Source organism: Colletotrichum siamense (genome assembly GCF_013390195.1).
Source record: "Colletotrichum siamense strain Cg363 chromosome Unknown KSG_Cg363_contig07, whole genome shotgun sequence".
NCBI classification, from domain to species: Eukaryota; Fungi; Ascomycota; class Sordariomycetes; order Glomerellales; family Glomerellaceae; genus Colletotrichum; species Colletotrichum siamense.
In genome coordinates, this window is record NW_023501020.1 from 3485312 (window position 1) to 3507898 (window position 22587).

The window sequence follows — 22587 nt, forward strand, 5'->3', positions numbered from 1 at the left end:
GACAGGTGCACTGACACCGGTTTTTCGATGTCATGAAATTTCTTTGCCCAATTGACGAATGTCTCCGGTGGGATCAAATACGGAGGATACTGCGAACCGATGCCAGTGATCCAAAGACCAGTGACCGGTGAATGAGACAATTCCTTGCCATGCCCGCCATTGCGCGGGTAGCCATTTTGCGTCTGGTTGTTCAGAGTAATTCTAGTCATGATAATTCATTCAGACTTTGGTTGCACCGGGAATCATACAACAGAAGGCAAAGCGACACGTTCACTCTTAGATGGCTGAACAGACAATACTTGACTGGTGTAAAGATGAAATATGCAAATAACCGCATGTGCGGTCAAGCACGGAACACAAAGGCTAATTGTGTTAATCAAACAAGGATGCAGGGAGCGATAGATGAGTAATCTAGAAACATAAGAAAATCAAACAACTTGCTCCACGGCCACTTACTGACATTATTTCCAAATGTCGGCCCTCGTCAAAACCCCCGAGTTTCAAGCCCCTTTGAAAACTCCGAGGACGTTGACATGAGGATCCAGCAGGGGTGATATTTTGGCAGGTTCCGGGGCCCGGCACGGCCACAGGAGGGTCGGGATTTGGAAGGTACTGTCCCGTAAAGGAAAGAATCCTGAAACACTGGGCCTAAAGTATTTGAAGCCGACGGGAGCGACTGCTTCGCTCTAGCATTGCACATCCCGTCGGCTTTCTCGACCCACATCTGGCCTTCTTTTTCCGAGAACAGAGTCATGGCCATCGGGAATGTCACCGCGGTAAATCAATCCGCTCCACTTCACATCTTGGATTTGGTATGCTTATTACTGCGACTGAGTAAGAGATAGGCCATCACAGCCAAGTACCGCCGAATGAATTCACAGACCTTGTTTCGCAAATCATAACATTCACCAAGAACAGCTTAATCAAGACAAAATGTTGTCAAATCTGTCAACGTATTACGGCGAAGAGTTGATTCCAGGTCGCAGCGGCAGCCGCGACAGTGGGGTTGCTGTAAATGGTGTAGATGGCAACGACACAACAGACAGCGGTTGCAGCACTCATGGAGGTACCTCTGGAGATAGCAACACGGCCGCTTTCGAGCCGGTGGCAATTTGCGGTATGGGAATGAGGCTTCCTGGAGGTGTGAACGATCCAGATGCCTTTTGGGATATGCTCGTGAACAAGCGCGACGGGCGATGTCCGGTGCCCAAAGACCGCTATAATGCTGAGACATGGCATGCGCCAGGCAAAAAGAGGCATGTTCCTAGTGATCATGGCTACTTTCTGGACGGAAGCATCAATATCAAGAACGCCGATGCTTCCTTTTGGTCAATGACCAAGAAAGAGCTCGAGATATTGGATCCTCAGCAACGTTTAAGTCTGGAAGTCGTCTACGAAACACTTCAGAGAGCAGGTCAAAAGCCCTCTGAGCTCCGAGGAAGGAAGATTGGTGTTTGGGTTGGCAGCTTTGGCGGCGACCGGGCTGAGCTGGACGCCGCCGACCCACAAACCGTTCATCCCTACAACTTACTCAATGGCTTCGACTTTATGCCGGCAGATCGAATTCACTACGAGTTCGGCTTCATGGGTCCGAGCGTTACTGTTCGAACAGCTTGCAGCTCCTCACTGCTGGGCTTACACCAAGCCTGCTATGCTCTGATACATGGCGATTGCGAAGCAGCGGTTGTAGCCGGCACTAGCATCATATACTCGCCCACTCTCACAGCCACGATGAACGATCATAACGTTCTATCTCCTTCAGGTACATGCAAGACGTTCGATGCTGAGGCAGACGGCTTTGTACGTGGAGAGGCTGTCGTCGCTATTTACGTCAAGAGGCTCAGCGACGCGGTTCGAGACGGGGACCCAATCTGCTCAGTGGTTCTTTCCACAGCCAGCAACTCTAGTGGCAAGTCTTCCACGATGACAGCACCGAATCCAGATGCCCAGGAAGACTTGATCCGGAGAGCACACGAGGTCGCTGGCATCAAGGACTATTCCAGGACGGCGATGATGGAGTGTCATGGGACAGGGACCCCAGTTGGTGACCCTCTCGAATGCGAGGCTGTGGGACGCGTCTTCGGAGATCATGGCGGCATCTACATTGGCTCTGTGAAGACCAATATTGGACACGTTGAAGGTGCCGCTGGCCTTGCCAGTGTCTTGAAGATGACGCTTGCTCTTCAAAACGATATGATACCGCCAAATGCCAACTTCAAATCTCCCAACCCCAAGATCCCGTTCGATCGCTACCAACTAAAGGTTCCTACACAAGCCATTCCTTGGCCCCAGGGGAAAGACAGAGTCGTCGGCGTCGGGTCGTACGGTGTTGGTGGCTCCAACGCTTACGCCCTCCTGGCCTCAGTCGACCACGTCGGGATTAAAGATGACAGAAGAAGGACGAAAACAACAAAACCGCTGCCAATTGGTTTAGAGTCCCCCAAGCTACTTCTGTTCTCCGCCAAGCATCCCCAGGCGCTTGAAAAGATGGTGAAGCGCCATCAGGCTTATAACTTAGCCCACCCAGACCGATTGAGCGACGTAGCGTATACCTTAGCAAAGAAACGGGAGTTGCTAAGCTACCGCGCTTGCTGCGTGTCGAATGGTATTGATGACTTCCCAACACTCAGGCCGCCTCGACATGGTTTTTACGACCCTGCTCACTTGGTTTTCGTGTTCACGGGACAGGGCGCGCAGTGGGCACAGATGGGGAAGTCCCTCGTGGAGAACATTCCATCGTTCAAACTTTCATTGGAAGCGATGGACAGTCTGTTGCAACAGTTACCAGACAGTCCGACATGGAATTTAATAGGTATGTCAAAACCTCAGCCTCACAGTCAGAAGGCCGGTGTGGTCTAAGTCATCAGCCAAGCTGACATGACCTCAAAACACAGACGAGATGTTGGCACCGAAAGGAACTTCCAGAATCAACAACGGGCAAGTCTCGCAGGTTTGCTGCGCAGCTCTTCAGTTGTGTCTTGTAGACCTCTTAAAGACATACAACATCAAGCCAGCAGCGGTGCTGGGCCACTCGTCAGGAGAAATCGCAGCGGCGTACGCCTGTGGGGCAATTACTCAACGCGAAGCCATCATCATTGCCTACTATCGTGGCAAGGTATGGGGGGCCGTAGAGAACTCAATTGGTGGTATGGCTGCCATCGGGATGGGGAAAGCGCAGGTCACGCCATACCTTCGGCCCGGCGTGTTGGTCGGATGCGAAAACAGCCCAAACAGCGTCACACTAACCGGAGACAAGACTTCTATCGATGTGGTAGTCAAGGAGATAAAGAAGGCACATCCGGACGTGCTTGCCAGAGCTCTGCAGGTGGATAGGGCATATCACTCCCATCACATGCAAGCAGTTGCTTCGCAATATGTCGACCTGCTTCGACCACACGTGCAGCCTCGTGACCCAAAGACGCCCTTTTTCTCTAGTGTCACGAACCAGCTCATATGCAAGGGGACTGAACTTGGCCCCGATTACTGGGTACAGAACTTGGTATCACCGGTTCTCTTCAGTGGAGCTGTGAGCAAAGCATTGCACACCCTTAATTCCGAGAAGGCTTTCCTAGAGATCGGTCCACATTCTGCTCTTGCAGGTCCTATTCGACAGATCTTAGGGGCTGAGAAAATCAACGCCGAGTATATCGCCACCCTCATTCGCGGCCAGGACGCTCACCAAGAAATCCTCCGTGCTGTGGGCGAGCTGTGGCTACGTAATCATCCGGTGGCCTTGGATGGCGTGTTCGAGGAAGGAGACATTCTGACAGACCTCCCGTCGTATCCTTGGCACTACGAAGGGCCACTATGGCATGAGTCTAGGCTATCTGAAGAGTATCGTCTACGCCAGTTTCGGCATCATGAACTCCTTGGCAGCAGGGTGTTGCAAAGCACAAACACAAGCCCAGCTTGGCGAAATTTGCTACGTCTAGAGGATGTGCCCTGGATCGCGGAGCATGAAGTTGAAGGGGCCATCATCCTTCCAGGCGTCTCCTATCTGTGTATGGCTGGTGAGGCTGCTCGACAGCTCACAGGAAAAACAAACTTTATATGCAAACAAGTTCACTTCAGTGCGGCTCTACCCATGACGTACGAAAGTCAGATGGAAATCATTACTCAACTCAACCAAATACGCCTGACCGACTCAATTGACTCGGATTGGTACGACTTCACCATTTCCAGCTACCAGGACGGAGGCTGGGTGAAGCACGCGTATGGAAAGGTCCGAGGTGACTGTGAATTGTCGAATATTAGCCTGGGACAGTGTGATGCCAAAGATTTTAGCAGCGTCTTCTCGAGGGTGTGCTCCTCCGCCTCGTGGTATCGCAAGTTTAGGTCCCTAGGCCTGGAGTATGGTCCACGCTTCAGCGGCATGGACATCGCAGCCGATCCCACAAAACCGCAGATCAAGGGGACTTTGACGCTTGACCTACTACCGGAAGAGGAAAAGTACTATTCTATACATCCAGGGGCGTTGGACCGTCTTGTTCAAAGCTTATACGTGGCCGTCGCCCGTGGTCTCACGAGAAATTGCAACTCGCTAGCACTCGTTGCTTACGTCGATGAGTTCGCCTTTACAGCGCCACTAGTAGGAGCCCAGGAGCTGGAATTTTACGCAAATGTCACGGAACAGAGGCCTGGATCGTTTCTGGGTAGCGTTGACGCTGCTCTCGACGGCGGTAGCGTAGTCGTGAGCTCCAAAGGGTGGCAGCTATCGAGAATCAGCGGCTCTGACGACGCGAATGAGGTTTCTAATCCACACGGAGCTGCAGAGCTTGAATGGAGGGAAGATATTGAGTTCATTGATCCCTCTTCTCTGATCCGATCTGCGATAGACGCCTCAAAGGCGGAGCTGTATCGGCTGCTCGACCGGTTCAACATACTTTCCCTCACCCGAACACTCGACAGCATACGCCACATTGCGCACCCTACACGTGAACACCTAAGCAGATACCGGAAATGGCTTGAAGACACCGTCACTGGACTTGGTTCTGGCTCTCTCAAATGCCCTGGAGTTCCAGACGCTGAGTATCTCGTCAGTTTGGCGTCGAAAGATCGAGATGTCCTGCTTTCATCGCTGTTCAAAGACCTTGAAAAAAGCGAGGTCCATGCTCCTGCAGCAGCTATTCATCGTATCAGCTCTTCCTGCGAAGGAATCTTCAATGGCGATGTCAGCGAGCTTGAGCTTCTTCTGGCGGATGGCGTACTTCAAAACGTCTACAACTGCCTTCTTCTAGACACTGACTCGTCAAGGCTATTATCACTGATTGGGCATAAGAAGCCAAACCTTCGAGTGCTGGAGATCGGGGCCGGAACTGGAGGTGCGACGGCTAGCACGCTCCGGAGCTTGACATCGAGTCACGGCCAGAGGATCTATCAGTCCTACACCTACACTGATATATCCAGCGGCTTTTTTGCAGATGCAAAGAAGAGGTTCGAAGAATACGGGGGAATTGAATTCGCCATCCTTGACATCAGCAAAGACCCCTTGGAGCAGGGATTCCAGGCCGAGTCATACGACCTCATTATTGCATGGAACGTCATACATGCCACACCAAACCTTCACGAGTCGCTCAGTAACATAAGGAAGTTGATACACCCTGAAGGACGGTTTCTACTGCAAGAGATATTTCCGATCACGCCCTGGATCAACCATTGTTTTGGCGTCATCCCAGGCTGGTGGCTTGGCGAAGCCGACGGTCGCGTTTCCACGCCCCATGTCAGCTTTGAGAGATGGAAGAAGGAGCTGTCGGACTCCGGATTCGGTGATATTTCAAACAGTTTCGACGGTTACACGAACAACAACATCATTTGCCGGCCGTCACAACCTATGCCCTCGTCGACACGAGTTACACTTCTAAAGTACAAGGGACAAGATACTAAGCAGCTTTTTGAGGCTCTGCGGCGGGCTTCATACGAAGTCGATGAATACACCTTGGAGGATTCGGAAGCGATTCTAAACCCAGAACAAGACGTCATATCCGTACTCGATGTCCTTTCTCCCTTTTTCGCCGGTCTGACAGAGGAAAGATTTGCACACTTTCAGCGATTCGTCAAGAATGCCCACGACAGTGACTGTGGTATTTTATGGCTTACTGGCCAATGTCAGGTCGGCGAGAAGATTCAATCAGAGTACGCTCCGCTTTTTGGCTTATCTCGCGTTCTGCGGACAGAGCTAGGGCTTGATTTGGCCACTCTTGAACTCGAAAGTTTCTCCCCGGCGGCCATCGCTCATGTTTTCCCGAAGGTATACAGCCAGTTCGGGAAGCGCGTCAAGAATGACCCGGAGAGCAACCCCGAGTATGAATGGCTGTACATGGACGACAAAATTCTGATCAGCCGTTATCATCATATTAACCTGACAGCTGAGTCTCAAGTGCTTCCAGAAAGCATGGGTGTGCGAAAGCTCTCCCAGCGCAAGCCGGGACTCACTGACACACTGTACTGGAAGCCAATGATAACTCCAGCGCTCAACAAGGATGAAGTCAAGATCAAAGTGAAGGCCGTCGGCATGAACTACAAGGACGTTCTCATTGCTCAAAGTATTATCACCGATACAGCGGCTATTCAGGATGGACTTGGTCTAGAATGTGCCGGCATTGTCTTGGAAGTCGGCCCCGATGTAGACAGGGTCAAGGTGGGAGATCGCGTCATGGCCATATCTAGCGGGTCATTCACAAACATCAAAGTGACGTCCCAGCAGCTATGCTGCAGGATACCGGACCAGATGAGTTTCGAAGACGCTGCCGTGATTCCTGTTGCATACTGCACTGCTTTTCATGCGCTATTCACCCAAGGTAAAGCAATCAAAGGAATGGTATGTGAAACACCTCAACTCCATACAAACCTCAATCTCAACCGTAACTAACGGTATGCGTGCGCAAAGAGTATCTTGATCCACTCGGCTACGGGAGGTGTGGGCTTGGCGGCACTCCAGCTCGCTCAGATGCTAGAAGCTGACGTGAGTTGAACGATTAATATAAGGCTTCATTGTTCAACCAATACTGACGAGTATCTCAACAGATTTACTGTACTGTCGGCAGTCAAAGTAAGAGAGACTTTCTCATCGAGAAACTCGGAATTCCCCCAGGCAAGATTTTCAACTCCCGCGACTCATCATTCCTGCCGGGCATCAGGGCAGCCACAAAGGGATTGGGGGTCGACTTGGTCCTCAACCAACCATCAGGAGAGCTGCTGCACGCTTCTTGGCAGTGCGTGGCTGAGTTTGGTACCTTCGTCGAGCTCGGCCGCCGGGACTTCCTTGGACATGCGAAGCTGGCCATGGACCAATTTGAATCTAACCGAACCTTCTGTGGTATCGATCTGGCACATCTCTGGGCCCGCAAGCCCCGACTCGTTGGGGATATGCTGGAGCGAGTCATAGATCTATGGACGCAGGGCCACATTGAACCATACATCACCTCTACTCGTTCAGCCGCAGAAATTTCCCAGCCCTTCCGACAAATGCAACAGAGCCAGCACATAGGCAAGATCGTTGTAGCATTGCCAGAAGAAGCTGAATATCAGCTGCTTCCCACCGAGCCCATCCACAAGACGATCGAACTACGGCATGATCGGTCATATCTCTTTACTGGTGGCCTGGGATCTTTGGGTACCGTCATTTCCTCCTGGCTTGTGGAAAAGGGGGCCAAGGAGATCATTTTCCTGTCTCGTTCTGCAGGTCGTCTGCCGGAACATGCCTCTTTAGCCAAAGAGCTGGCATGTCTGGGTTGTAATGCCACATTTGTTTCGGGCAACGTCGCCAAGTATGACGACGTTGTTCGAGCAATCGAAACCGCCAAAACGCCAATCGGAGGGGTTCTTCACGCTGCTATGGCTCTTCGGGACGCTAGCTTTCTCAGTATGAGTTGGTCTGAGTGGCTTGCGGCATCGCAGCCGAAGATTGACGGAACTAGGAACATCCATGAGGCCTTGCTGGAGCGGCAGCCTGACGTTCCGCTTGAGTTCTTCTTCTTGTTCAGCTCCACAGCAGCTACAGGTGGATGGTGGGGACAGGCCAACTATCATGCTGGGAATTCCTACATGGAATCCTTCGCTGGTTACAGGCGAAATCTGGGGCTAGCTGCAAGTGTTCTAAATGTGGGCTTTATCAGCGACGTCGGCTACGTGGCTGACCGACCTGAGGCAGCTGACTTGGCCAAGGCAACAGGTCAATGGTTCAACACCGAGGTCGAGCTCCTGAACTGCATTGAGCGGATGCTGATGGAACCTCCGACGGGCAACGGCGCTTCAGCTGCCTCGTGCCATGTACAACCATCTTTATTGGCCATGGGAATGCGGTCTACCATGCCGCTTACATCGAAATCGTGCCGTGTCCCGTGGAAGAGAGATCGACGAATGCTTGCCCTTCGCAACCTGGACTCGGATGACAGCAATATTCCTTCAGGCTCAGACAGTATGACGAATGACGAGCTCAGCCACGCCATCCGAGAGCTAAGCTCTAACATCGTTTCGCTTCAATCAGGAGAGACCACAGAATTTCTAGCAACGCATATTGGGAAAACGCTGTGCAAATTCCAGCTTAGGCAAGACACCGACCTCGACTTCCAGGCTCCATTAACGGACCTCGGTCTAGATTCCCTAGTAGGAATAGAAGTGCGAGCCTGGATCAGGCAATGGATGGGCGTAGATCTGGCCACGCTTGAGATTACCGGGTCCAAAAACCTAGAGCAGCTTGCTACGGCGGTGCAGAAAAGGATGATTCAGAAATACAACTCTAAGACATGAGGCGCAAGCACCCGCATGGGATAGGATTTCAAAGTTTTGCTTCCTGTACGTAAATAGACATGGCTTGGGGATCAACTTGGTCTCAGAACGAAGGCTTTTTGTGGGGTTGCGAGTAAGCCTTAACCGCCGCTAGGCATGCTGTGTAACTCGCGGGGAGTTCACTGAAGTCAAGGGCGACCATATCCGCCAGGAAAGTACCTGGCATACGCTAAGCAGCATGCTGAACGGGCTGTATAATTGCCGGGCGAAGTCCTACCTACACACAGTCAATTTGAGTTAGTTAATTGTCGATCCTTCAGCAGGGCGTAAGCCCTGGTCAACTACCGGAGGCGGCCGCAAGGCTGTCCAGGGTCCTCAGTAGGTGACCAAGGTTCCGCAGATCATCGAAATCGCCCCGGTAGAAGTTGAATCACGGAGCTTTAGACAGTACGTCAGGGCATCGCCGAACATTTGACAGCTTTATCGGGCGAAAGAGTGGAATCAAGTGCTGGATTTCTATCATCTGACTTGCATCCTTGTGGGGGAAATCCTATGGGCGCTTGATGGGCTTCAGCTCTGCATATAGAAGGCAAAGTGCCCATTTGTCGAGTGTCGTACCAGTGCAAAGCCTTTCCCGAACAAGTATTTCTCGGCTTGTGTCCAGAGGGCAATATGACTAATCTTTCCAGGATTGCAAGCGTAGCAAAATGGAACCAGCCTCTGTTCAGAGTAACTAGATGGAGGTTGATACCAACGTAACTTCGTGTGAGTTGTCTAGTAAGGCGGGGACTTTACCAGAGTTCTTCGCGTATCTGTATTGGACGCTCACGATAGTGACAACTTCGGGCAACTCTGGCTTCAGTATCCACATGGCGGCCGCTCGGCCCACCTTAGCCTACTACACCTCAATGGCTTATAGCCTTCTCGGCGTTCCATTCTTGATTGCCTCATGGTGGCAACTGATGTCTCGTCTGCCTAGGACGTGACATGGTTCATTTCACTCACTCACCAGTTGCATCGACAAAACCACCTATTACTAGCGGTGAACACTGGGTATGCCATGGACGGATAGTCATCGTTGGTGCAACATGGCGTTGAGGAGAAGGATCTTTTGTATGATCTGCCTGGACGGTACCTAGTAGTTGTCTCAAATTGGCCGGCCAGGCGCATTGCTTAAGACATTCATTTTAGGCAGACAAGGTAAAACTCCTATCGAGACTATGAGCCCATAACTATGTTGTGATTTTTCGTGAGGATGACAACACGGTCGGGTGGTCAACTATATAACCCTTCAGATCTCCCGCGTCTTTCTTTCTTGACCTCCAATAGCATCAGCCTCTCACCTCATCACATCTTTCTACATCTCCACAGCCATACTTCTCAAGCTTCTTGACCTGCAGTCTTCTCACCTTTTCCCACCAAAATGAAGTCTTTCACCGTCATTGCCGTCACCCTTCTGGGTCTCACCAACGCTGCCAGCATTCGCATTTGCAAGGACCAGACCATCACCAAATGTGTCACCATGGACGTCAACGGCTGCAGTAAGTTTGTGACTATAGTCCTGTCATGATACGAGGTCTAACAAAGCTTAGCCAACTTCCCTGGAAGCATGAACGATGCTGTCAGCTCTGTTGACACCGGCAGTGCCACCTGCACCTTCTACAAGTAAGTCATCACAGTCGGTTCTTCAAACTGGACGTGGCAGATTACTTCAGTTACACCCAGCACCGTGTGTCAATTGAAATCTAATACGGTTTGCGTTATTTCAGGGACGGCAGCTGCACTGGCGGCTCCTGGACCACTCGTGGCCTGCAGAACACCGTTCCCACCAACTTCAACGACAAACTCAGCTCCGTCAGATGCTAAATGGCGTAGTGACACGTCAATCCACACAACCATCTTGTCACGGGAACTCTGGGCTGCTAAATAAGTGCTCTCCTGGCCTTGGATGCTTGTGAGGGGCCCCTAGCACTTCTGGCCGCCTGCAGACAGTGCTTCTTGCGTCGTGGTGTAAGCTGGATACGTGATGTCATTTAGCTTGTTCCTGGGTTTGATATCACTTTCAGGCGCATTTAAACAGCAGGAAAATTCCAATTGCACTCATTGGATTTAACCAGTCAATACCACTATGCGAATCATATCAATATAATCTACGTGGTGATGTGGAAGATGCTCTCAAAGCGGGTGCACCATCTCATCTAGACCCTCAATATGACCTTTTCTTCATTATTCGCCAAAATGGCAAAACTCTTGATTGAAGTGACTAAGCTTGCTGTGGCACCTGATACCTCGTCCTGCCTGCGTGCAGTCCCCGATTCCACTTGCCTCTCCGAGGGCCTGGCGTGATCACAAAGTGGTCCAGGCATACCGTCCTTACCCCGAAACGTTCTGTCGCACAAGTTTGAAACCTAATTTGATTCAAATTTCATGAACTAAATGAGATGGAGAAAGTGAGACAGCTTCTTGCTGATTTGCTGGTACCTCTGCTGGAGGCGGACCACCCCGCACGCAGCTGCGTCCAAAGTTCAGCGGGTCAAGAAATTCAATAGTCCATTTCCTTGTGATGAAATAGAACCTGCTGCCCACAAGCCTCGCCGGATTTGAGCATATTTCTATCATTTTCATGCGTCATAGGTGTTTCTTTCAACATGATCGAAGGAGTCTCCCACAAGCTTGACCCCAATGGCGACGTTTTACTCACTCTCCATCCTTCGACTTCTCCGTTTGCGCCATGGGACGAGAGAGCATCAGCAGCGACTGAAGGGAAAGGAGAACGCATTACCTCGCCGAATGGAAGGTTGCCCGATGTGCACGTGACGTCCAAGGCTGAAAGCATAAAATATCTGTTATCGTCTCGGCACCTTGCTCTTGCCTCCCGCTATTTCGCATCAACGTTGAAATGGACCGGGAAGGAGGCTTCAACTAGAAAGATGGACGGTCCGCATCATGTGGATGCGTCTGGATGGGATGCTCAGGCGTTTCTCGTGGTGATGAAAGCTATGCATGGAAAGTTCCGTGGCATTTCCCGTTGTGTTGATCTCGAAATGCTCGCCAAGGTCGCCGCGATCGTGGATTACTATGACTGCCATGAGAGCCTGGAACCACTCTCGACAATATGGATTGAAATGCTGTCTAGAGCATCGCCTCTACCGAAGACATGCGATCGAGATTTACTCCTGTGGCTTCTAGTATCATTTGTTTTCCGGAACGAGGCCATGTTTCAGCATGTTACCAAGACAGCTATCCGGGAAACCAAGGGGCTGCTCCCATCTCTGGATCGACTTCCCATTCGATCGTCCATAACGGGTGAGGATTCCACAAAGTTCGGGGTTTTAGCAGGTCCTTAGACTAACCTTTAACGATGCAGACGCAATCGACCAGCGTCGCGAAGATATCATTGAACGAATCTTAAAAATGCTGGAAAACCAAGCTGAACGATTTCGAAACGGCTCGTCCGGATGCAAATTCGAGTGTTCGGCGACCCTTCTGGGGCTGTTGGTGAAAAACATGGCTGAGCATGGATTAAGCCACCCAACGCCGTCTCGACCCTACACGGGATACAGCGTGACAGGGCTCGAAAGGTCTATCAGAGCCTTCAAAAATCCACCATCTTGCTGCCCTTTGAGTCCGTTTATTGTACCTACTAGGATAGAAAAGTACGACAATATCACAGCGGGGCTGGAGGTGAAAGAATTTCTCAGTGACGAAGACATCGCCGACAGTTAGGGCAGGTCGTCACAATGAGCGGGCCAAACCTTCAGTCAATGCTTTCTCCATATCGAAAATATTTACCATGTTGGGCTATTCTCACGGCACGGTAGTCAAAGTAAAGTTTCGGCTAGGGGTGTTTGTATTTGCAAGAGAGTGGGTTATTCCAACGCATCAAAATCTAAAGGAGAGGGCTCCCCAAAGCCGCCCGGCTACAGTGACCTCTTATCTCTGAATGAGCGTAACATACTAATCCGTGAAACATACAATACGACCTTAGCAATGTGTCTAAGCCTTGATGGCAGAGCTCTGCAACTTCAAGCGACGGAAACCGCCGCGACAGGCGACATCGCTCTGAAGCTCAACCATTCTCTTCTGGTCCCCAGTAGGATCCTCCGAGTCGGCGTCAAGGCCCCACCCCAGAAACTCGTTGGTATAGTTGGGCTCGAAGCTCTCATCCAAAACACCAAGCCTCTTGCCGTACTTGGTAACCTTAGTCCAGTCACGCTGGACGTTCTTCAGGTCATGCGAGAAGTACGCGAAGCTGCGCTCGAAGATCTTGCGGTTGAGGTCCGAGCCCATGACCGGCTTGAAGTCGACATACTCCTTCCAAGCCTCCTCGGGCTTCTCGAGGACGTAGTCGGTGGCCCGCTTGACAGCCTTCATGAACTTGCGAACCTTCTCAGGGTTCTCAGCAATGAAGGACTCGTTGCCGATGTAGAGGATGGTGCAGAAGCAGCAGCATCCAAGTTCAGCCAGCTCGTCAATGCGGAGCATCTGGACGTCCGTCTTGGGCCGGCCCTGGGCAGCGAGCCACTCCTCAAGCTCGACCATCTGGACGTTCTCCAGACCAATGCCGGCGTCGATGGTGCCCTCGATAATGGCCTTGGAGACGTTCATGCCGCAGCGCACGGCGGTGTAGTCGTCGGGGGTCATGCCGTAGTGCGAGGTCAGCTCGTCGATCTGGATCTTGCCGAACTCGCCGACGTAGCCGATGCGCTTGCCCTTGAGGGTGCGGAAGTCGGTGGTGATGCCGGAGTCCTTCAAGTAGACGACGCCGGTGAAGGGCTCGTCGAGGAGACTGCCAATGGAAACGACCGGGAAGTTGCGGGCCTTGGCCTGTTGAGGGATTAGGGAATTGTCGAGCCAGAGCAGGGGTCTTGTGCGGAACCTACAGCGAGCGTGTGGATCATAGCCTTGAAGCCAAGATCGACTTTGCCAGTGCCGATGATCTCGGTGACATCCTGGATGAAAGTTAGTGACAGCCCAGAACGAAGGCCTCGATAACAACGTACGCTAGGGTCGTTGGGCTCAAGCAGAGCGACCTTGATGCCCTCATCCTTGAAGTATCCCTTGGCCTGAGCCAGGTATAGGGGGGCGTGGTACGGGGTGGCGTGCCTGACCCAATGTCAACTTACATTCACAGCATGCACGCGGGCATTCCTACCAGTTGGTGAGGAAGGTGATCTTATCAGTCGACATTTTGACAGATCAAGCGTGATGCTGCACGGGTTAGTTCACTCCCATTCTCTCAAGTGCAGGGCGGCAGGGAAGCCAAAGAAGCAAGTCCTTTCGCTGGTATTATCCAGATCAAGTTCGCCGGTATTTCTCAGATTAACTCCCTGTCGTGCCCTTCCATGTCGGCGCTCCTTACGATCGAATCGAGATATCGAGGGAGACCGGCGTGGAAGTATGTGGCACGGCAGATGAGTCAAACACCCGGATGCGTTCTTCTCTTACTTTACCTCGATCTGTAGATGTTTCCATTGCGATAGATGCCATGGCTCTCTGACGCGGACGCGAGCGTCGTACCGGGTCAAGTATAATTGGTGTTGGTCTTTGCAGTTTGGTTTGCTTGCAGCAATGAGTGTGAGCAAAGTAGGTCGAGGAAATCCAAGGAGGGCTTGTAGTTCATATATGCCTCGTTGGAGGGGTAGCTTCCTCAACAATTGAAGCTGGGCCCGTTTCCCCTCATTTGGTCGAAGCTAATCCTGCATTTCGGCCTGAGTTCCGGTTTACCGACCGAAGACGTTCGTCATTGACGGAGACTACCGATACGAAGGAACAGCTCTCCTTCTACTCGCCTATTGGTTTTGAAATGGGCGGGCAGGGATGATTAAAGTGTTCTGACATCAATCATGCCCTTCCGCTGCGTCAATTGATGAGCACTTAAGCCGCCGGTCGACATGAGATTGTGTCACAAAAGTGGCTCACCAATCCTCTAGCGTTAAAATCAAGCGAAGGTTCAAGCACGCGAGATCAGAGGAATGCTGATTCGTCGAGCGAAGTAAATCGATTGCTAAAAAGCCTCAGAGAGAGTCTTGAAATCCACCAAAGACCGGCATGATCTGACTGTTTCCCAGCGGAAAGATCGGGGCGGACCGGGCTACTCCGCGACTGACCTCCGGGATCGGAAGCTGACAACCGACGGGACCCACTCGGAGCCGGCTTGTGCCGATGATTGCCGCTCATCGGCGGCAATGTCAGTTAGAGTTACTCCGCGATCTCGAAAAAAGAAATCTGTTCTGCAAGAAGGTGCAAGTCAATTAATTGATTCTTGAATAATTCGCTATAACTACGCTGGAAATCCACTGCTTATACTGTTGTTCCTATTGCTCTTTACTTCACTGGCGTTGATCCTCGGCTTGTGTGTTGAGCGTTCATCTCAATCATCCCCGCCTCATTTCTTGCGTGGAACGTTTGCTCCTCCATGTGCAGGTCATAGATGCCTGCGTCTTTTGACACCAAAGTGTCTCTGTAGATCCACTTGCTGCCCTTTGCCCCCTCCGTGGTCAACCCTTTCTCAAGAGCTTCCTCGTTCGCCCTCCTGTCTTGGATCGCCATGGACCTCATGACTTGCGCCATCTCAACAGCGCCGCCGTCGGGAACAACAACCCGGTTCGCTACCAAAGCCGCCGCAAGACCTAATGCCAGCTGCAATACAGCTGTCAGGAGCAAAATCATGTGGATCATGTTCCAGTGAGAAACGTTGAGCTTCGTGCCTTTCATCGGCATGGTACCCTCCAGGGTCAGCGAGGGGTTGTTCAGCGCGGCAATGGCTACAACGCCAATCGTGAAGCGGTTCAAAATCATCTGCATGACTTGGTTGGTGCCGTTCATGGGCGTTCCAAAGATGGACTCTGCGGGATACGTCTGGTACTGGAAGTTGGTGTCGTTGGCGAGTGACGAGGCAGCATATCCCTGGAGGGCGATGGCTGCCGTCGCCAGCTCCGTGAGGTTGGTTCCGACATAATGTTCCGGCAGTGTGGCGTTTGCCACTTCATGAACCGAGACGTTGCAGCTGTAATACCATGGCGAAGTAGCTGATGCCTCAAAGACGGAGACGATGCTGCATCCTGTTCCGCAGTCAAATTGGGAGTTTGTCATGAATGTCGACTGATCGCTACCGCCGGGGACGGGGATGTAAAGATCGTAGGTGTTGCCGTTGTCGAGAGCAACGGTGACGTTCGTGGTGTTGCCACTGCCACCGCTGATGACCGGCCAGGATGTGCAAGATGATGTAACGTTGATACTTCGGTTGGTGCACACGGTCATGGGGTTCGTATCGTCGTCTTTGATTGATGAGGTGGAGGTTTCGTGGAAGACATATTTGCAGAGGCTCTCGTCGCAGAACATGAGAGGATCACTTTCGACGTAGATGGCTCTGGCCGATGGGACTTTCTCCATGGCTGCCGAGTCATATGCCAGAGATACTGTGCCACAACTGGGCGATGAGGTTAGCTCCCGCGGTTGACATAGACTTCTGGTGACGAACCTGTTGGCGGTGTACTGCAAAGCACCGAGTCCCTGCCTGTTTGATTTGACGACCTTTTCTGTTCCGATTGTCGTCATGTCAGGGATAGTAACATTGCCGGGAACAAGCAAGGCTTGTTTGTCTGCGGTATCGGTTGAGTAGCAGAGACCAATTGCTGCAAGACCGATTTGAGAACCCTAGGAGAGTCAGTGATAGCAACCACGAATGCCAACCAGGGAGCATACTATTGACAGTATGAGCCAACCAGTGGCCGCCATGTGAATGGACCAACGCTTCGACCGAACCGCCAGCATGATTGTGTGCTTCAAGTTGTCCGCGGCAAGGATTCGCTCAACCTATAACCTCTCGTCAGCAATCTGTCTTGTTACACCATACCTCACTTCTCAAACTCGCAGACTTACCTTACTCTTGGAACGATATCGCCGACTCAAGATCCACCATCTCAACTCTGCTACCATATGGTTCAAACTACTGGCCACAGCAATACCCAAGGCAATCGAGAGACCGGTGATGAGGGCATTGTACTGTCGCTTCGTCGTCTGGCTCATGACGGGCTTGCTTGAGTAGACCCAGATTACGACGTATATCGAGACGATCACCGCCATTGTGATGCCCCATCGAGATAGCACCTTCGCTATGACTTTCCATCGCGTTTGCCTTTTGGCTGGCAGCCCGTGGAACGGTCCATCGTCTGTCTTCTTCCGAAGAATCGCGGCGTCCTCGCTGTAGTTGTAATCCTGGGTGGGAGAAGAGACCTCGGCTGGACAAAGGTAAGCCTCGTGATTGACATTAGTCTCGTGTTGGATCAGTCACTTACTCTTTACCCTTCTTAGTGAGTTAGGCATCTTGCCTTACCACGCTCGGCTTGCGAGCCAGCTTCAAGTCCAGTGGTGTGGTGGGCGAAGTCGGAGAGGTATCGCTCTACCTCCTGAGGGGTAACATGAGCCGGTATATGAACGAAGGGAAGAAGACCTTAAAGACTGGAGACCACAAGGTTGTCATCTTGAACGAAGGGCCCGTCGAGACTAACAACCTTTTAAAGCCCCGTAGCCACTTCGGCGGAGGGTGGATACAAACCCCACGATGGAACCTCAGCTCTCGATTCGGTGCAATGGTGAATCGCATATCAACAGGCCTCCCGGTTGACCCGATGGGGCTAGTGAATCAGAGAGCCGTCGCCGCCCCCACTGGACACGCTCTTGCTGGCATTTCACCAAGACTTCCAAGAAGACTCCAAGAAAACCACCGGCATTCTGGGGAGAAATGCAGACGCGCAATCCAAGACAACTACCTGGCCGTCAGGCACCGATTCTCGAGGCCTCCAAAACAATCGTCAACTAACAAAGCTGCACGAAAAGCGAGAGCCTTTGGCTGGGCAAACAGTCAGGAGTAACAATCTCCCCTCCAAAAAAACAACTACAGTGGACACGGAGTGAGAAAAACACCCAAGCGCTCGGGACGCCCCGTGCAAGTCAAGGTGCCCTGGGTCACGACTCATGCACGCCAGGGGCCGTTCAGGGCTGATGGTCGCTGATTCTCGCTGACATAACCCTGTAGGGCTTGAAAACGGCCAGCCTGAAATGACATCTTGGGTGATTTAGGGGCAAGCTGCAGGCGGAGCTCTGTGATGTCCAGGTGCCGTGGTGGAAAGACTGCCCGATCGAGGTAAGATAGCCCGTCATAGTCTCCATTTGCAGACATTCACCGATGAGTCTAAGTTTTGCAGATTTCACTTAGATGGCGGCCGGTTGTCTTGGCTTTCCATGCTAAGATTGTCCCGGCAGCACGCGATCACCTCAAAATAGGTGGCGAGAAGTGTCAATATCTCGATCTAAGGCATCTTCAACAAACTGCCCAACATAAAGCAACATTTCTTCTTATCATTAAGCTTGAAAGTCAACATTCCCTTGAGGGACGTCAACGTGCCTGGGGGTTGAAAAGATGAGACAGGCAATGGGCCCAGCTGGACCGCCAGTGTTAAGAATCAGTGGTCAGCCGCAAAACTGCGAACCCCCTGTGCCTCCCGTGGACCCCCAGCTAGCAACGTTTAAAAACAGGTCTAAGACAGGGGATCTTGTCACGGCACGGTTTGCCGTCCCACCATTTCCACTGTTCGGATGAGCAGGTGTGGGAACCAGGAGGCCGGAGCGCGCAGCTCGCGAAGCTGAAAGCGGACGCGTGCGCTGCCCGCGCGTCCCGTTGGCAAGGTTGGGCCTAAATAGAGTTAGCCTTACGGGGTCGGCAGTTGGGATGCACAACAGCTTTTTGATGATGCCACACTGAACAATTTGCTGAGCCGCACGAAATGTTTTTGAGCTTATTCCTACTGACATATCCTGTCGCCAGGTATCCAGTGACGACAGTAGATGCCAGCTAACTCATTCCATGGAGGCTCAAGCAGAAATATGCGTCAGCAGCATTCATCTGAGAATATGGGCGATTGGAATTAATGAAACTCATGGCTGGTCACCTTGGTGGTATACAGATAAAAATGGAATCACAACACGGTAGGAACCTTATATGGAGCATTGCTGTGTTCACAAAGAAAAGACCACATTCCTGAAACTGTGACTCCCGGGGAACCCGCGATGTTAGCCCGGGGGCATCGTCTTCTCGACTGTCAAGTCTGCGGAAGAGTGGACCGCAACGGGACTCTGCAGTGTTTCGCGGATGCTCCCATGGAATGGATACCCAAATTCTCCGTGAACATATTAAAGAACAACAGCGTATCATCAATGATTATTCTAGGATTACTCGTCATTCGATTCTCTCCCTTCTGATCGGTTGGCATCCGGTGGCCCCACGTTCGGCAAACCGGCCGATCCAGCACCTTGGCGGTGCCCGAGCTGAATGACACTTTGCCTGCCAACAAGACAAAAATGTTCGCCACAAAGTCTTGGGCTTTCCACACAAAAACGGCTCGCTCTCAAGATTCCTCTTTCTTGCAATGCAGGCAAGGCGGAGCGTGGAACAAGTGGCCGCGCCTCTTCCGGACGTATGAGGCATACAACCCTCCAGCGGCGTAGATCGCGCCGACGCTCATGAGGATAGGCCACTGGAACTGGTCGGGCCGAGAGAAGACGACAGTGGCCGCATATGACAGGAGCTCAAAAATGCTCTGCATGGAGGCCTCAACGGTGGAGAAAGCGCCGCGATGTTCCTCGTCGACATCCTGATTCAAAGTTAGCGTTGCTTGATACGGACAGGAGGAGTGGTTATGCTTGCCCCCTGGATAATCGTCTGGGCAGATAAGTCATAGCCCCAAAGTCCGACTCTGCTCAGGATTACACCGCCAACGAGTCCGCTGACGGCTTCGATGCTGCTAGTCCTGTTCTGAGACTTGTCCGCGAAGAACCAGCTTACTCCAGCAGCAAGCCAGATCATCTGCCACGAGAGACTCCAGATGCCGGCGCGGATGGGACCGATCTTGTCCATCAACTTGGGCGCGGCCCACGTCGCGCTGAGCTCAAAGACTGTGCTGATAGTCCGAGCGATACCGATGTGGAAGGAGTTGTATCCGACGGAGAGCAAGAAGGTGATCATCTGCCCGGAGAAGGAGAGGACGGTAAAGTAGAGCAGTGCGAGGGACAGCGAGGGCCGGAGGGCGGGGTGCGAGAAGTAGAATGCGATTGCTGAGACGGGGAACACTGTCTGGATCTTGGACTTCAGCCAACCGGTAGTCTGTTGCGTCTGCGGCACGTCCGCATCTTCAGGCCCATCTGAATCTGAGTCGGCCGGCGTTGATGGCTGGGATTTTGCCCGGAGCTGTGCCAGGGCTGGTACGAGTTGATAAACCTGCATCCAAGATGAGCATTTCGGCCTTGGAACTATAGTAGTGAATGAACTTACTCTGGCGATGCACAGATACTCGGTTACAACAGACAGAAGAGTCATCGAAAGAGTTACCCAGATGGCGATTGTTGTTGATGCGCCATCAATCAGCGAGATTGCGAGAGGGCCAATCAACTTGCAGAACAGGTCAATACGTCGGATGCGGGCATTTAATTCTGTCCTTCATGTTAGTCGTTGCAAGCATCATCCTTCTGGGCTTGAGACTCACCTTGCCGAGCCTTCTCATTGCCTTCGGTTATGACAACAACCTATCGCCAGTGAGCCTGTGCATGTAGGAGAGGAACAGCACGCCAATTGACTTACCCAGTCACGTTCGACAGAAACCAAATTCATTACAGAACACAACTTCTCAACGCAAGCCAGTCCGACTACCATCGCGAAGAGGCTGTTCTGGAGGTCGCTTTGGAGGTCGCGCAGCCTTTCAAGCACGAGGAAGATACCGCAGGACATGGCGACCGAAAGCCTCTGCCCGACAATCGAGATGCGGACCACCGACAGTCGGTTGCCGCGATCAATCCATGATCCAATAGACGGGGACAAAATGACCGCAAAGACTCCTCGGACGAGCGCGTAGATGGACATCGGCATCAGCGTCCCAGGGTAGATCGACGCGAGAAACAGGACCGCGCCGAATTCGAACAGGCGTGAGTTCCACGTCGACATGAAATGCGAAACATACAGGCGGAAGACCACCGGTTTCGAGATTGAAGGAGCCGCTGGTGTCGGGTCGTGCTGGGGTGCCATCATCATCGCCTCCTCGTCGCGGTAGCCCTCCGGGCGTGGCCGGTCGGAGATCGGCTCATCGTGGTAGGAGCCTTCCGAGAATGACGATCTCGGCGAGTCTTCGTAGTCGGTCTCGTAGCCGTCGTTGTCCGCCGCCAGCGCGGCCGTCTCTGCGTCCATTGCGGTCGCGAATGATCAACGCTCGAAGCTCAAATGGCTGAGGATGCGCGCGACGGTCGGAGCAACATTTTAATGATTCAGTGACCGCTCCGGCCTCAAAATCGGACCACTCGGACGTAACGTTTGCCGGGGATGAATGCAGGGGTACACGCAAATGCCGGGAGGCTGGGCCTGAGCAGATCGAACCCTCTGCAATTGCAGGTTTCGTCGCGCAGGACTTGAAGAATGCATTTCTCCCTTGGACACTTTAAGAATGGGTTAACTGAGTGGGCTTACGCCTGAGAAATCGATGAAAATCATCGGCATTAACAGGGCCTGGCTACTCAGATTGATCAGCAAATCACAGATGGCCCCGGCCGAAGAGGCAGCACTCTGCTCCGTTAGAAAATGAGGAAGATGGTCAGGTTTTACAGTCGCTAACAGTGTTCATTTCAATTAACTTAGGGTGAATCTGAGCTATCGATCCATGCTGTAAGATCAGAGAGTCAGGTCAGCATCTGAGGCCCTGTTGTGAACACAGCAGTGCTGGGGCTTTCCACGGGGGTGGATATGATCGCTCAAGGTCAGAAACCAGCCCAACTGAAGAACTACCAACGTATTACCGTCATCGTGTTTGATATTACTCAACCTTGTGCTGTTTCTTTGAATCAATGACTATGCCCAAGTCCATCCCTATCTGTCCGTTGACGCGCTTCATAACCGGTTATCAAAACAAATCAAAACAGAGAAAGCCCCCATGATCTGCTCAGCCAAACGCCCCGCAATCGGAGCTGCCCCGACCGCTAAAACTCCTACTGAACCGCGAAAGAACCGATTCAAGGTCCGCTTTTCCTTCGGAGACCGAGCCGCATCATCTTCCGGATCCGGATGAAGGCGTTTGACATGAAGGACGGAGGAATGCTGTTTGATGTTACAAAGCACCGCATTGACGCGGACGCTATGGCACGTGAATGGCGTCGGATTCCTCTAGGTATGACAGCGTCAGCTCGCGCGACACGTCGTTTCATGCTTCATGCAACCGCTCCATCTCAGTATACGCAGCCTAGGTGCCAATAAAGCTTTGCGATCATAGTCCACTGCCGATTGCTGTTCATCAATAACTTTACATTCTAAATCAAAATGTCAGCGCCGTCTCCGATCGTCGCTCTAGGTGGCAACGCTGTCATCACTGCTGCCTTCGGCGGCGCGCTCGGATACGCGTTTGGGCGAAGACGCGTCCTCACCATCCTCGCCAATTTCTACGGTGCCATCTTTGTCGTCTTCGGCATCAATGCCATAGCCAGACCAGAGTCTGCTTTGTCTTTCTTCGAATGGAAGTACCCAGAAGATCCGTACTCTCGCGGTCTCCTTGATCGCGTCATGGTCATCTACGGCGCGCGCGACATTTTCATGGGTCTAGCTCTCTTCGCCGCCACACTGTTCGGGACCAGGAAGTCTTTGGGTGCGACCTTGATTGCGGCGAGTGCAATGCCAGCTGTGGATGGGCTGATGTGTAGGATGAGCGAAGGGGGCGAATGGGGGCATTGGGGGTATGTACCGACATTGGCCATTGTCGGTGCACTCCTGATGCGATGAGGCAAGCTCGTAAGGTCTTACATTATCGGCGTCTGTGGGCGTTGGGC

The 22587-nt window shown here is 52.2% G+C and overlaps 6 protein-coding genes across 6 annotated transcripts; 3 read left to right on the top strand and 3 right to left on the bottom strand.

Annotated features, from left to right (window-relative positions):
* Positions 1-933: 933 nt before the first annotated feature.
* Positions 934-8748, top strand: FUM1-1 (Highly reducing polyketide synthase FUM1; the record flags this gene model as incomplete). The annotated part of the gene is made up of 4 exons (XM_036643101.1): positions 934-2812; positions 2895-6817; positions 6887-6961; positions 7024-8748. The coding sequence occupies 4 exons, from the start codon at positions 934-936 to the stop codon at positions 8746-8748; spliced, it is 7602 nt and encodes a 2533-aa protein (XP_036491791.1).
* Positions 8749-10150: 1402 nt separating this feature from the next.
* Positions 10151-10593, top strand: CGCS363_v011253 (uncharacterized protein; the record flags this gene model as incomplete). Its single annotated transcript, XM_036643102.1, has 3 exons — positions 10151-10268; positions 10320-10392; positions 10497-10593. The coding sequence occupies 3 exons, from the start codon at positions 10151-10153 to the stop codon at positions 10591-10593; spliced, it is 288 nt and encodes a 95-aa protein (XP_036491617.1).
* A 2130-nt stretch (positions 10594-12723) lies between these two features.
* On the bottom strand, positions 12724-13917 carry nmt1-0 (4-amino-5-hydroxymethyl-2-methylpyrimidine phosphate synthase; the record flags this gene model as incomplete). The annotated part of the gene is made up of 4 exons (XM_036643103.1): positions 12724-13554; positions 13611-13679; positions 13731-13833; positions 13883-13917. The coding sequence occupies 4 exons, from the start codon at positions 13915-13917 to the stop codon at positions 12724-12726; spliced, it is 1038 nt and encodes a 345-aa protein (XP_036491861.1).
* Positions 13918-15054: 1137 nt separating this feature from the next.
* On the bottom strand, positions 15055-17055 carry CGCS363_v011255 (uncharacterized protein; the record flags this gene model as incomplete). The annotated part of the gene is made up of 5 exons (XM_036643104.1): positions 15055-16159; positions 16211-16386; positions 16435-16545; positions 16612-16970; positions 17028-17055. 5 exons carry the CDS (start codon positions 17053-17055, stop codon positions 15055-15057), a joined length of 1779 nt encoding a protein of 592 aa, XP_036491612.1.
* Positions 17056-19136: 2081 nt separating this feature from the next.
* Positions 19137-20965, bottom strand: IREG1 (Solute carrier family 40 member 1; the record flags this gene model as incomplete). Its single annotated transcript, XM_036643105.1, has 5 exons — positions 19137-19382; positions 19415-20005; positions 20060-20217; positions 20271-20310; positions 20366-20965. The coding sequence occupies 5 exons, from the start codon at positions 20963-20965 to the stop codon at positions 19137-19139; spliced, it is 1635 nt and encodes a 544-aa protein (XP_036491614.1).
* A 1119-nt stretch (positions 20966-22084) lies between these two features.
* On the top strand, positions 22085-22540 carry CGCS363_v011257 (uncharacterized protein; the record flags this gene model as incomplete). The annotated part of the gene is made up of 1 exon (XM_036643106.1): positions 22085-22540. The coding sequence occupies one exon, from the start codon at positions 22085-22087 to the stop codon at positions 22538-22540; it is 456 nt and encodes a 151-aa protein (XP_036491613.1).
* Positions 22541-22587: the final 47 nt, after the last annotated feature.